Genomic DNA, 16,122 nt, shown 5'->3' on the forward strand with positions numbered 1-16,122 from the left:
AGGGGGTGACACATGACAACTCCAGCACCGCAGAGCCCGCCCAGGACAGACCATCACCAGCAGGGGGTGACACATGACAACTCCAGCACCGCAGAGCCCGCCCAGGACAGACCATGAACCAGCAGGGGGTGACACCCGACAACTCCAGCACCGCAGAGCCCGCCCAGGACAGACCATGAACCAGCAGGGGGTGACACATGACAACTCCAGCACCGCAGAGCCCGCCCAGGACAGACCATGTACCAGTAGGGGGTGACATATGACAACTCCAGCACCGCAGAGCCCGCCCAGGACAGACCATGAACCAGCAGGGGGTGACACCTGACAACTCCAGCACCACAGAGCCCGCCCAGGACAGACCATCACCAGCAGGGGGTGACACATGACAACTCCAGCACCGCAGAGCCCGCCCTGGACAGACCATCACCAGCAGGGGGTGACACATGACAACTCCAGCACCGCAGAGCCCGCCCAGGACAGGCCATGAACCAGCAGGGGGTGACACATGACAACTCCAGCACCGCAGAGCCCGCCCAGGACAGACCATGAACCAGCAGGGGGTGACACATGACAACTCCAGCACTGCAGAGCCCGCCCAGGACAGACCATCACCAGCAGGGGGTGACACATGACAACTCCAGCACCGCAGAGCCCGCCCAGGACAGACCATCACCAGCAGGGGGTGACACATGACAACTCCAGCACCGCAGAGCCCGCCCAGGACAGACCATCACCAGCAGGGGGTGACACATGACAACTCCAGCACCGCAGAGCCCGCCCAGGACAGACCATCACCAGCAGGGGGTGACACATGACAACTCCAGCACCGCAGAGCCCGCCCTGGACAGACCATCACCAGCAGGGGGTGACACATGACAACTCCAGCACCGCAGAGCCCGCCCTGGACAGACCATCACCAGCAGGGGGTGACACATGACAACTCCAGCACCGCAGAGCCCGCCCAGGACAGGCCATGAACCAGCAGGGGGTGACACATGACAACTCCAGCACCGCAGAGCCCGCCCAGGACAGACCATGAACCAGCAGGGGGTGACACATGACAACTCCAGCACTGCAGAGCCCGCCCAGGACAGACCATCACCAGCAGGGGGTGACACATGACAACTCCAGCACTGCAGACCCCGCCCAGGACAGACCATGAACCAGCAGGGGGTGACACATGACAACTCCAGCACTGCAGAGCCCGCCCAGGACAGACCATGAACCAGCAGGGGGTGACACATGACAACTCCAGCACTGCAGAGCCCGCCCAGGACAGACCATCACCAGCAGGGGGTGACACATGACAACTCCAGCACTGCAGAGCCCGCCCAGGACAGACCATGAACCAGCAGGGGGTGACACATGACAACTCCAGCACTGCAGAGCCCGCCCAGGACAGACCATCACCAGCAGGGGGTGACACATGACAACTCCAGAGCTGCAGAGCCCGCCCAGGACAGACCATGAACCAGTAGGGGGTGACACATGACAACTCCAGCACTGCAGAGCCCGCCCAGGACAGACCATGAACCAGTAGGGGGTGACACATGACAACTCCAGCACTGCAGAGCCCGCCCAGGACAGACCATGAACCAGTAGGGGGTGACACATACGCCTGACACCTCCAGAGCTGCATTTATAATTCTGCAAGCAACACTGAACCTGCCCCGTCCAGGCAATGAAGCAGCAGTGCAGAGTAAAAGTAGTGACAGGGGATGAACGCACCCAGAGAGCAGAATAGCAGTGACATTTTGAATGCAGCTCTAGATGTGACTGGAGTATGATGTAATCTCGTCTGACCAGGAGAAAAGTAAAGCAAAGAATTTACAGAGAGACTACTTCAGACAATTTCGCCGGCCTCAGACATTGGGCGTTACTTTGTGGCAGGCACAGGCTTTGTTACAGAGAACCTTTCACCACCACCAGTTCTCTTCAGAATAGCCTCCCCGCCTCTGTATATACAGTCCCCACCATTCCTGAGCAACTGATGTGGTTAGTTTTGATGCCTGATATACTAACTAGACTCCCTAATAACAAGTGGGTGGTGTCTGGCAGGGGGGGGGGGGGTCACACCCCCTTGCCTGACTCCACCCACCGGACATTAGGGAGTCTAGTTAGGATATTGGGCACAGAAACTAACAGCACTGATTGCTCAGGAATGGTGGGGACTAGAGAATACAATCAAACGGTGCCAGAATCAGGGGAGGGGGGCTATTAAATAATGAAAAGATCTCAGGATAGTTTAAGGTCCTCTTTCAGGTCACCCCCTTATGTTCAGCAGCTTCCCATCATAGGGTTTATGGACAGGGGTTGTCCCTTCAGGTCCTCGGTACCAGGTGAGTCTCATAGGCTCGAGCTCCTCAGAGAGCAGATGATGGGGGTAGTAGTGCTGCACCATAATACCCCAATCAAGTCTCGAAGCACTGAATTCCACCATAATAGTGAGGACACCCTAAAACTCCCAGCCCCCCATTCCCGACGAGCCTGCCCTTGGCTGTGTATAAGTCTGGACCATCCCCTTGCGTCTTTCATGGTAACTCTTCTTACGTGTTGCGTTTCGGCATGTATCGGAGCAAATAAATACAAAATGAACTTAATAAATAAAATGCACAATATAAAGTACTGAGGAACGTTCCGTCATCTGGCACCTGAGCAGGCGTTTCGCTCTTCCCATCACCCCCCAGTATTGCACAGAACCCCTTATAAAGCAGACGTGGTTCTACTTGAGGCTCACACACAGGAATGGTACAGCAGGGGGCTAACACTCTAGACCAGGGGGACAATCCTAATCCTAACAGCTGCACTGGTCTATGCAGGATCGGCAGGTGCGCTGTAAGGGGGGGCAGTACCCGGCGGCGGCTACGTTACTGGTCCTTGGAGTTGTTGGAGACCCCGCTCTCGGCTCTCAGTTTCTGACTGTTGTTGTCGTTGTAGTCGATCCAGTGCATGACCTCATCCGGGAACTCAGGAGACTCCACCTGTGGATCGAGCAGACATGAAACGTGAGTAAGGGGCCTTCTCCACCCCCAGACTCCCTCCCAAATATCGCACAACTGGCCCACAATGGACTACAGTGACCCCTAACATACCTGCTCTCCTTCCACAGCTGCACTTCTGTTGTACAGATCTGGAGTTACAATGTTGTGACCCCAGGAACATCCAGAGCAGCATTCATAATTCTGCTAACACTGAACGTGAGCCCTGACGTCTAAGAGCTTGTGTCTGGAGTAGAGAACTCGCAGGATTCGCGGCGAATATTCACAAACTAGTTTGGTTTTGGTCTCGACTTGTTTGTCAGGAACCCAAAGTGTTATTATACAGTGGCGTCTCGTCAGAGGGCCGGGATCATCCGAGCTGAAATTTTGGGGGTTCACACCCACAAATAACTATAATATGGGGTACAATGATCGCAGACTTGTGGAAAAGTAATAACCACGGATATTCACCTCTCCTGGGCTCCCTCGTGGCCTCCGGCCTCGTGCTGCATTTTGGTCCTCTTCCTGCCACGTGGGATTAATGACATCAGAGCGCCCCATGTGACCGCCAAGACCCAATCACAGGCCTCAGCATGTCGTCACAGAAGTGGCCAGAAAAGGAACAAAGATGCCCATGACGGAAAATCGGAGTCCAGGAGGGCCGCCACCCCGCAGGGCCGCTACTACTTATATGAATTTGCCAAAAATTTGGCTTTAGTGGAATAAGACATTTTTGGGGTATACCACCCCAAAAATTTTTATTCTGCACTCTCTTCATGGGCAGTCAAAATTTTTTTAAAGTTTTGGTTTGTTCCTGGTCTGGAGTGCGTGATCAGTCAGACAAATTGGCGCCCGTACTGAAGCCGCCACCCCCAGACCACGCACAATTATACCCATACACACCCTAAGGTACATGCATATTACATCTTGGATTACTGAGCCCGTATACTGCCCCCTGCAGGGTGTTTGGTGCAGCTCACCTTCCTCTTACACATGGTCTGTACCACTTTATCGGGGGAGTTTCCGATAATGTGTTGCCGGCTCAGCAGAACGGCGCAGACAAATCCATCCCTGGGGGCTACGAATCGCTGCTCCACGTAGAAGGCCTTCTCATCCCAGCAGAGCAGACGGGTGCGGATCTCAAAGGCTTCCAGCAGGCGAAGTGAGCGCCGGTACCGTATCGTGCAGGCCGCCATCACCATCCCAGCGCCCATAGCGTGTATGGCCCCAAAAAGTCCACTGCGCGTGAAATAGGAAAGCCGGGCAAAGTCGGCCTCCCGCAGGTAGCGAGAGTTGTTCATGTGCAGGAGGAAGTCCAGGTCATGAGGGAGAACCAGACCTGAGAAGGTGTGCTCCTTCAGAAGGTCCTTCACCACCGGCTGCAGACGCGCCCTCAGGACCGCCAGGAACGCGCGGATAAAATACCAGACGTCCAGCAGGGAGAACAAGACCGTAGTCAGGGCCAGGAGCAGAACCGCGAGCCACATGACTGCAGAGTCGGGGTGTCCGAGGTCAATGAGCAGGGGGTGGACGAGAGGACCTGCAGGAGAAGACAAGATATAGAGACTGGTCAGATACAGGAGGGGCGGACATAGCGCTACATCAATGGGGGCACATACGTATGTCTGCAGCATCTGCCGAGGTCACTGAGCTCCAGAAGATACGATACCCGACCTGGCACGGAGACCTGGTCAGATACAGGAGGGGCGGACATAGCGCTACATCAATGGGGGCACATACGTATGTCCGCACCATCTGCCGAGGTCACTGAGCACTAGAAGATACGATACCCGACCTGGCACGGAGACCTGGTCAGATACAGGAGGGGCGGACATAGCGCTATATCAATGGGGGCACATACGTATGTCCGCACCATCTGCCGGGGTCACTGAGCGCTAGAAGATATGATACCCGACCTGGCACGGAGACCTGGTCAGATACAGGAGGGGCGGACATAGCGCTATATCAATGGGGGCACATACGTATGTCCGCACCATCTGCCGAGGTCACTGAGCGCTAGAAGATACGATACCCGACCTGGCACGGAGACCTGGTCAGATACAGGAGGGGCGGACATAGCGCTATATCAATGGGGGCACATACGTATGTCCGCACCATCTGCCGAGGTCACTGAGCGCTAGAAGATACGATACCCGACCTGGCACGGAGACCTGGTCAGATACAGGAGGGGCGGACATAGCGCTATATCAATGGGGGCACATACGTATGTCTGCAGCATCTGCCGAGGTCACTGAGCGCTAGAAGATACGATACCCGACCTGGCACGGAGACCTGGTCAGATACAGGAGGGGCGGACATAGCGCTATATGAATGGGGGCACATACGTATGTCCGCACCATCTGCCGAGGTCACTGAGCGCTAGAAGATACGATACCCGACCTGGCACGGAGACCTGGTCAGATACAGGAGGGGCGGACATAGCGCTACATCAATGGGGGCACATACGTATGTCTGCACCATCTGCCGAGGTCACTGAGCGCTAGAAGATATGATACCCGACCTGGCACGGAGACCTGGTCAGATACAGGAGGGGCGGACATAGCGCTATATCAATGGGGGCACATACGTATGTCCGCACCATCTGCCGGGGTCACTGAGCGCTAGAAGATATGATACCCGACCTGGCACGGAGACCTGGTCAGATACAGGAGGGGCGGACATAGCGCTATATCAATGGGGGCACATACGTATGTCCGCACCATCTGCCGAGGTCACTGAGCGCTAGAAGATACGATACCCGACCTGGCACGGAGACCTGGTCAGATACAGGAGGGGCGGACATAGCGCTATATCAATGGGGGCACATACGTATGTCCGCACCATCTGCCGAGGTCACTGAGCGCTAGAAGATACGATACCCGACCTGGCACGGAGACCTGGTCAGATACAGGAGGGGCAGACATAGCGCTATATCAATGGGGGCACATACGTATGTCCGCACCATCTGCCGGGGTCACTGAGCGCTAGAAGATACGATACCCAACCTGGCACGGAGACCTGGTCAGATACAGGAGGGGCGGACATAGCGCTATATCAATGGGGGCACATACGTATGTCCGCACCATCTGCCGAGGTCACTGAGAGCTAGAAGATACGATAGCCAACCTGGCACGGAGACCTGGTCAGATACAGGAGGGGCGGACATAGCGCTATATCAATGGGGGCACATACGTATGTCCGCACCATCTGCCGAGGTCACTGAGCGCTAGAAGATACGATACCCGACCTGGCACGGAGACCTGGTCAGATACAGGAGGGGCAGACATAGCGCTATATCAATGGGGGCACATACGTATGTCTGCACCATCTGCCGGGGTCACTGAGCGCTAGAAGATATGATACCCGACCTGGCACGGAGACCTGGTCAGATACAGGAGGGGCAGACATAGCGCTATATCAATGGGGGCACATACGTATGTCCGCACCATCTGCCGAGGTCACTGAGCGCTAGAAGATACGATACCCGACCTGGCATGGAGACCTGGTCAGATACAGGAGGGGCAGACATAGCGCTATATCAATGGGGGCACATACGTATGTCCGCACCATCTGCCGAGGTCACTGAGCGCTAGAAGATACGATAGCCAACCTGGCACGGAGACCTGGTCAGATACAGGAGGGGCAGACATAGCGCTATATCAATGGGGGCACATACGTATGTCCGCACCATCTGCCGAGGTCACTGAGCGCTAGAAGATACGATAGCCAACCTGGCACGGAGACCTGGTCAGATACAGGAGGGGCGGACATAGCGCTACATCAATGGGGGCACATACGTATGTCCGCACCATCTGCCGGGGTCACTGAGCGCTAGAAGATATGATACCCGACCTGGCACGGAGACCTGGTCAGATACAGGAGGGGCGGACATAGCGCTATATCAATGGGGGCACATACGTATGTCCGCACCATCTGCCGAGGTCACTGAGCGCTAGAAGATACGATACCCGACCTGGCACGGAGACCTGGTCAGATACAGGAGGGGCAGACATAGCGCTATATCAATGGGGGCACATACGTATGTCCGCACCATCTGCCGAGGTCACTGAGCGCTAGAAGATACGATACCCGACCTGGCACGGAGACCTGGTCAGATACAGGAGGGGCAGACATAGCGCTATATCAATGGGGGCACATACGTATGTCCGCACCATCTGCCGAGGTCACTGAGCGCTAGAAGATACGATACCCGACCTGGCATGGAGACCTGGTCAGATACAGGAGGGGCGGACATAGCGCTATATCAATGGGGGCACATACGTATGTCCGCACCATCTGCCGAGGTCACTGAGCGCTAGAAGATACGATACCCGACCTGGCACGGAGACCTGGTCAGATACAGGAGGGGCGGACATAGCGCTATATCAATGGGGGCACATACGTATGTCCGCACCATCTGCCGGGGTCACTGAGCGCTAGAAGATACGATACCCGACCTGGCACGGAGACCTGGTCAGATACAGGAGGGGCGGACATAGCGCTATATCAATGGGGGCACATACGTATGTCTGCACCATCTGCCGGGGTCACTGAGCGCTAGAAGATATGATACCCGACCTGGCACGGAGACCTGGTCAGATACAGGAGGGGCAGACATAGCGCTATATCAATGGGGGCACATACGTATGTCCGCACCATCTGCCGAGGTCACTGAGCGCTAGAAGATACGATACCCGACCTGGCACGGAGACCTGGTCAGATACAGGAGGGGCAGACATAGCGCTATATCAATGGGGGCACATACGTATGTCTGCAGCATCTGCCGAGGTCACTGAGCGCTAGAAGATACGATAGCCAACCTGGCACGGAGACCTGGTCAGATACAGGAGGGGCGGACATAGCGCTATATCAATGGGGGCACATACGTATGTCCGCACCATCTGCCGAGGTCACTGAGCACTAGAAGATACGATACCCGACCTGGCACGGAGACCTGGTCAGATACAGGAGGGGCGGACATAGCGCTATATCAATGGGGGCACATACGTATGTCCGCACCATCTGCCGGGGTCACTGAGCGCTAGAAGATATGATACCCGACCTGGCACGGAGACCTGGTCAGATACAGGAGGGGCGGACATAGCGCTATATCAATGGGGGCACATACGTATGTCCGCACCATCTGCCGAGGTCACTGAGCGCTAGAAGATACGATACCCGACCTGGCACGGAGACCTGGTCAGATACAGGAGGGGTGGACATAGCGCTATATCAATGGGGGCACATACGTATGTCCGCACCATCTGCCGAGGTCACTGAGCGCTAGAAGATACGATACCCGACCTGGCACGGAGACCTGGTCAGATACAGGAGGGGCGGACATAGCGCTATATCAATGGGGGCACATACGTATGTCCGCACCATCTGCCGAGGTCACTGAGCACTAGAAGATACGATACCAGACCCGGCACGGAAACCTGGTCAGATACAGGAGGGGCAGACATAGCGCTATATCAATGGGGGCACATACGTATGTCCGCACCATCTGCCGAGGTCACTGAGCGCTAGAAGATACGATACCCGACCTGGCACGGAGACCTGGTCAGTCCACATCATGACAACACCGCACCTAACACAGTAGTGCAGCCTCAGGCTTTGGGCCTACAACCAAGAGACCGCAGCATAGGAGGAAGTATCATAAGACGGGGAGGCCGGGATACAACACCGCACCTAATGACACTAAGCGTGGTCACGTGTCCTCGGCCTGACGCACTATCCTACCCCTTATACATACCCCGACCCCTCCAACCCCCGGGGGTATTTATAAACCACGGTAAGGAGATCACCAGGTGCCCCTAGGGGCAACAACAACAGCTTTACACATCTGCCCCATCAGCCCATCCCCCGCCTCAGATTAACGTCACATATCCGACCGTTTCCGGCGAGGCCGCAGTCTGACAGATAGCGCTAGTGACAACTATTAAAGGGGAAGTCCAGCTAAAAAAACGGAGCCCCTCAATATTCTTATCAATAAAGACATCTATTAGGTCTGAGCGGCGAGGATGAGGTTTGTCGTGTGGTCGCTTAGCAAGAGCAGATATGGCTGACAACATCCCACCTGCAGCCTGTAGTGGAGGGTTGTCAGGAGATGAAGTCTATGTATGAGATATATATATATATATATACACGTATATACACCTCCACCACACCTGGCCTGGCCACCAAGGGAAACAAGATGGCGGCTACTAAACCCGCAGCAGCCCTGGCTCCGGCAGACTCCGACCATCCCTGTGATAAGGGCAGAGGTCACCTCGCCAGCCATTCATTAACAGGGTGATAAAGCTCCGCCATGACACGGGACACAAGATTACATGGAGTCCTCTGCTCCAGTCACATCCAAAGCTGCATCCTACTCAGGATCCGTACAAGCATTTACAGGGTGTGGAGACTTCTGCAACCAGGTCATCACTTCAATAAGGCTCTAGTCATAATTGTGTCTCCAGCTCCTAGGCCGACCTATGTGTCTACATGGTAACAGACTACCGGTCCTGTAGTCAGGGGCTACTAGTGAGCCCCCCCCCCTTCCTCTATATCAGTGGATCCGAAAGCAACTGCAGCTACTACAACTCCCAGCATGCCCTGCACTGACTCATAGCAAACACTGCGGGACCCCAACTATCAGACACCCCCCCTACAGACCCCAGTGAGGGACTACAACTCCCAGCATGCCCTGCACTGACTGTCATAGCAAACACTGCAGGACCCCAACTATCAGACACCCCCCCTACAGACCCCAGTGAGGGACTACAACTCCCAGCATGCCCTGCACTGACTCATAGCAAACACTGGGGGCCCCAACTATCAGACCCCCCCCTACAGACCCCAGTGAGGGACTACAACTCCCAGCATGCCCTGCACTGACTGTCATAGCAAACACTGCAGGGCCCCAACTATCAGACACCCCCCCCCCCTACAGACCCCAGTGAGGGACTACAACTCCCAGCATGGCCTGCACTGACTGTCATAGCAAACACTGCAGGACCCCCCAACTATCAGACACCCCCCCTACAGACCCCAGTGAGGGACTACAACTCCCAGCATGCCCTGCACTGACTCATAGCAAACACTGGGGGCCCCAACTATCAGACCCCCCCCTACAGACCCCAGTGAGGGACTACAACTCCCAGCATGCCCTGCACTGACTGTCATAGCAAACACTGCAGGGCCCCAACTATCAGACACCCCCCCCTACAGACCCCAGTGAGGGACTACAACTCCCAGCATGCCCTGCACTGACTGTCATAGCAAACACTGCGGGACCCCAACTATCAGACCCCCCCCCTACAGACCCCAGTGAGGGACTACAACTCCCAGCATGCCCTGCACTGACTGTCATAGCAAACACTGCAGGACCCAACTATCAGACCCCCCCCTACAGACCCCAGTGAGGGACTACAACTCCCAGCATGCCCTGCACTGACTGTCATAGCAAACACTGCGGGACCCCAACTATCAGACACCCCCCCTACAGACCCCAGTGAGGGACTACAACTCCCAGCATGCCCTGCACTGACTGTCATAGCAAACACTGCGGGGGGCCCAACTATCAGACACCCCCCCTACAGACCCCAGTGAGGGACTACAACTCCCAGCATGCCCTGCACTGACTGTCATAGCAAACACTGCAGGACCCCAACTATCAGACCCCCCCCTACAGACCCCAGTGAGGGACTACAACTCCCAGCATGCCCTGCACTGACTGTCATAGCAAACACTGCAGGACCCCAACTATCAGACACCCCCCCTACAGACCCCAGTGAGGGACTACAACTCCCAGCATGCCCTGCACTGACTGTCATAGCAAACACTGCAGGACCCCAACTATCAGACCCCCCCCTACAGACCCCAGTGAGGGACTACAACTCCCAGCATGCCCTGCACTGACTGTCATAGCAAACACTGCAGGGCCCCAACTATCAGACACCCCCCCTACAGACCCCAGTGAGGGACTACAACTCCCAGCATGCCCTGCACTGACTGTCATAGCAAACACTGCAGGACCCCAACTATCAGACACCCCCCTACAGACCCCAGTGAGGGACTACAACTCCCAGCATGCCCTGCACTGACTGTCATAGCAAACACTGCAGGGCCCCAACTATCAGACACCCCCCCTACAGACCCCAGTGAGGGACTACAACTCCCAGCATGCCCTGCACTGACTGTCATAGCAAACACTGCAGGACCCAACTATCAGACCCCCCCCTACAGACCCCAGTGAGGGACTACAACTCCCAGCATGCCCTGCACTGACTGTCATAGCAAACACTGCGAGATCCCAACTATCAGACACCCCCCCTACAGACCCCAGTGAGGGACTACAACTCCCAGCATGCCCTGCACTGACTGTCATAGCAAACACTGCAGGGCCCCAACTATCAGACACCCCCCCTACAGACCCCAGTGAGGGACTACAACTCCCAGCATGCCCTGTACTGACTGTCATAGCAAACACTGCAGGGCCCAACTATCAGACCCCCCCCCCCTACAGACCCCAGTGAGGGACTACAACTCCCAGCATGCCCTGTACTGACTGTCATAGCAAACACTGCAGGGCCCCAACTATCAGACACCCCCCTACAGACCCCAGTGAGGGACTACAACTCCCAGCATGCCCTGCACTGACTGTCATAGCAAACACTGCGGGGGGCCCAACTATCAGACCCCCCCCCTACAGACCCCAGTGAGGGACTACAACTCCCAGCATGCCCTGCACTGACTGTCATAGCAAACACTGCGGGATCCCAACTATCAGACACCCCCCTACAGACCCCAGTGAGGGACTACAACTCCCAGCATGCCCTGCACTGACTGTCATAGCAAACACTGCAGGGCCCCAACTATCAGACCCCCCCCCCCCCTACAGACCCCAGTGAGGGACTACAACTCCCAGCATGCCCTGCACTGACTGTCATAGCAAACACTGCAGGACCCAACTATCAGACACCCCCCCCCTACAGACCCCAGTGAGGGACTACAACTCCCAGCATGCCCTGCACTGACTGTCATAGCAAACACTGCAGGGCCCCAACTATCAGACACCCCCCCCTACAGACCCCAGTGAGGGACTACAACTCCCAGCATGCCCTGCACTGACTGTCATAGCAAACACTGCAGGGCCCCAACTATCAGACACCCCCCCCCCCTACAGACCCCAGTGAGGGACTACAACTCCCAGCATGCCCTGCACTGACTGTCATAGCAAACACTGCAGGGCCCCAACTATCAGACACCCCCCCTACAGACCTCAGTGAGGGACTACAACTCCCAGCATGCCCTGTACTGACTGTCATAGCAAACACTGCAGGGCCCAACTATCAGACCCCCCCCCCTACAGACCCCAGTGAGGGACTACAACTCCCAGCATGCCCTGCACTGACTGTCATAGCAAACACTGCAGGACCCAACTATCAGACACCCCCCCCTACAGACCCCAGTGAGGGACTACAACTCCCAGCATGCCCTGCACTGACTGTCATAGCAAACACTGCAGGACCCCAACTATCAGACCCCCCCCTACAGACCCCAGTGAGGGACTACAACTCCCAGCATGCCCTGCACTGACTGTCATAGCAAACACTGCAGGACCCCAACTATCAGACCCCCCCCTACAGACCCCAGTGAGGGACTACAACTCCCAGCATGCCCTGCACTGACTGTCATAGCAAACACTGCAGGACCCCAACTATCAGACCCCCCCCCTACAGACCCCAGTGAGGGACTACAACTCCCAGCATGCCCTGCACTGACTGTCATAGCAAACACTGCAGGACCCCAACTATCAGACACCCCCCCCTACAGACCTCAGTGAGGGACTACAACTCCCAGCATGCCCTGTACTGACTGTCATAGCAAACACTGCAGGGCCCAACTATCAGACCCCCCCCCCTACAGACCCCAGTGAGGGACTACAACTCCCAGCATGCCCTGCACTGACTGTCATAGCAAACACTGCAGGACCCCAACTATCAGACACCCCCCCCCCCTACAGACCCCAGTGAGGGACTACAACTCCCAGCATGCCCTGCACTGACTGTCATAGCAAACACTGCGGGGGCCCAACTATCAGACCCCCCCCCCCTACAGACCCCAGTGAGGGACTACAACTCCCAGCATGCCCTGCACTGACTGTCATAGCAAACACTGCAGGGCCCCAACTATCAGACACCCCCCTACAGACCCCAGTGAGGGACTACAACTCCCAGCATGCCCTGCACTGACTGTCATAGCAAACACTGCAGGGCCCAACTATCAGACACCCCCCTACAGACCCCAGTGAGGGACTACAACTCCCAGCATGTCCTGCACTGACTGTCATAGCAAACACTGCAGGGCCCCAACTATCAGACACCCCCCTACAGACCCCAGTGAGGGACTACAACTCCCAGCATGCCCTGCACTGACTGTCATAGCAAACACTGCAGGGCCCAACTATCAGACACCCCCTACAGACCCCAGTGAGGGACCCCCTACAGACCCCAGTGAGGGACTACAACTCCCAGCATGCCCTGCACTGACTGTCATAGCAAACACTGCGGGACCCCAACTATCAGACACCCCCCTACAGACCCCAGTGAGGGACTACAACTCCCAGTATGCCCTGCACTGACTGTCATAGCAAACACTGCGGGGGGCCCAACTATCAGACCCCCCCCCCCCCTACAGACCCCAGTGAGGGACTACAACTCCCAGCATGCCCTGCACTGACTGTCATAGCAAACACTGCAGGACCCCAACTATCAGACCCCCCCTACAGACCCCAGTGAGGGACTACAACTCCCAGCATGCCCTGCACTGACTGTCATAGCAAACACTGGGGGCCCCAACTATCAGACCCCCCCCTACAGACCCCAGTGAGGGACTACAACTCCCAGCATGCCCTGCACTGACTGTCATAGCAAACACTGCAGGGCCCAACTATCAGACCCCCCCCCCCCCTACAGACCCCAGTGAGGGACTACAACTCCCAGCATGCCCTGCACTGACTGTCATAGCAAACACTGCAGGACCCCAACTATCAGACACCCCCCCTACAGACCCCAGTGAGGGACTACAACTCCCAGCATGCCCTGCACTGACTGTCATAGCAAACACTGGGGGCCCAACTATCAGACCCCCCCCTACAGACCCCAGTGAGGGACTACAACTCCCAGCATGCCCTGCACTGACTGTCATAGCAAACACTGGGGGCCCCAACTATCAGACCCCCCCCCCCCCCTACAGACCCCAGTGAGGGACTACAACTCCCAGCATGCCCTGCACTGACTGTCATAGCAAACACTGGGGGCCCCAACTATCAGACCCCCCCCCCCCCCTACAGACCCCAGTGAGGGACTACAACTCCCAGCATGCCCTGCACTGACTGTCATAGCAAACACTGCGGGATCCCAACTATCAGACCCCCCTACAGACCCCAATGAGGGACTACAACTCCCAGCATGCATGACGCTAGCGTGGCATGCTGGGACTTGTAGTTCTACCCCAGCCACAGGTTGCATCCACTCTCCCTCTCATTGACAATCTATAATGCAAAGCCACAGCAGCCGCGCTCAGCAGGAGCCCCCCGGACCCGACCCCCACCCGGGGCCCCGACCAGACCCCTCCCCAGCGCAGGGCGCACAAGCCGCAGATGAATGGAAGAAGCGTCAGACCTGTCACCGCAGCGCAGTCTGCACAATGACTGACAGTGACCGGGAGAACGTACCAAGTCAGGCCGGGGGGCAGCGCGGCACAGGAAGTGAGGCCGGCCGGGCCTGAGAGCCTCACACAGGGCCGGAGTCCGGACTGTAGTAACTGTACAATACTGGGGGAATAGCTGGGGAAGCTCGGAAAGGCTGCACTGACTCTGATTTCCGTCACCCCTCCTCGCAGGCGGTAATGGAATCTTCCACTGCCTATAATTGCTGCTGAGGGCAGAGATTAACCCCTGCGTGCCCGGGGATCAGAGATCAGAAGCCGACTGTTCACACAGGAGGATCAGAGCGGAGATTATCGGGTTAATACAGTTACACAGTGACGTCACCAGCAACCCAAAAATACTCCCAGTGCTACTATAGCGCCCCCTAATACTAGTGACAGCCACAGCCGCCATAATAGTGACAGCCACAGCCCCCATAATAGTGACAGCCACAACCCCCATAATAGTGACAGCCACATCCCCCATAATAGTGACAGCCACAGCCCCCATAATAGTGACAGCCACAGCCCCCATAATAGTGACAGCCACAGCGCCCATAATAGTGACAGCCACAGCCCCCCATAATAGTGACAGCTATATCCCCCATAATAGTGACAGCCACAGCCCCCATAATAGTGACAGCCACAGCCCCCATAATAGTGACAGCCACAGCCCCCATAATAGTGACAGCCACAGCCCCATAATAGTGACAGCCACAGCCCCCATAATAGTGACAGCCACAGCCCCCATAATAGTGACAGCCACAGCCCCCATAATAGTGACAGCCACAGCCCCCATAATAGTGACAGCCACAGCCCCCATAATAGTGACAGCCACAGCCCCCATAATAGTGACAGCCACAGCCTCCATAATAGTGACAGCCACAGCCCCCCATAATAGTGACAGCCACAGCCCCCATAATAGTGCCAGCCACAGCCTCCATAATAGTGACAGCCACATCCCCCATAATAGTGACAGCCACAGCCCCCATAATAGTGACAGCCACAGCCCCCATAATAGTGACAGCCACATCCCCCATAATAGTGACAGCCACAGCCCCCATAATAGTGACAGCCACATCCCCCATAATAGTGACAGCCAAAACCCCCATAATAGTGACAGCCACAGCCTCCATAATAGTGATAGTCACAGCCCCCATAATAGTGACAGCCACAGCCCCCATAATAGTGACAGACACAGCCCCCATAATAGTGACAGCCACAGCCCCCATAATAGTGACAGCCACAGCCCCCCATAATAGTGACAGCCACAGCCCCCCATAATAGTGACAGCCACAGCCCCCATAATAGTGACAGCCACAGCCCCCATAATAGTGACAGCCACAGCCCCCATAATAGTGACAGCCACAGCCCCCATAATAGTGACAGCCACAGCCCCCCATAATAGTGACAGCCACAGCCCCCATAATAGTGACAGCCACAACCC

General features: G+C 56.3%; 1 protein-coding gene across 2 annotated transcripts; it reads right to left on the bottom strand.

Annotated features, from left to right (window-relative positions):
• Positions 1–2,160: 2,160 nt before the first annotated feature.
• Positions 2,161–14,820, bottom strand: THEM6 (thioesterase superfamily member 6). 2 transcript variants are annotated; one of them, XM_075272044.1, is made up of 3 exons: positions 14,704–14,820; positions 3,959–4,518; positions 2,161–2,981 (listed from the first exon to the last, which is right to left on the bottom strand). In XM_075272044.1, the coding sequence occupies exons 2-3, from the start codon at positions 4,463–4,465 to the stop codon at positions 2,868–2,870; spliced, it is 621 nt and encodes a 206-aa protein (XP_075128145.1). In that variant the 5' UTR covers positions 4,466–4,518; positions 14,704–14,820; the 3' UTR covers positions 2,161–2,867. The 2 variants fall into 2 exon arrangements, with proteins under 2 accessions (XP_075128145.1, XP_075128146.1); XM_075272045.1 differs by lacking the exon at positions 14,704–14,820 and adding an exon at positions 14,651–14,688.
• Between the last annotated feature and the right edge of the window lie 1,302 nt (positions 14,821–16,122).

Source organism: Leptodactylus fuscus, chromosome 4 (assembly GCF_031893055.1).
Source record: "Leptodactylus fuscus isolate aLepFus1 chromosome 4, aLepFus1.hap2, whole genome shotgun sequence".
Classification (NCBI taxonomy): domain Eukaryota; kingdom Metazoa; phylum Chordata; class Amphibia; order Anura; family Leptodactylidae; genus Leptodactylus; species Leptodactylus fuscus.

Excerpts from the sequence above, each read along its gene's own strand:
- THEM6 (XM_075272044.1), bottom strand. The coding sequence starts at position 4,465 with ATGTGGCTCGCGGTTCTGCTCCTGGCCCTGACTACGGTCTTGTTCTCC. Across the intron at positions 2,982-3,958 it reads AGACCATGTGTAAGAGGAAG|GTGGAGTCTCCTGAGTTCCC; the intron begins GTGAGCTGCACC and ends CTCGATCCACAG.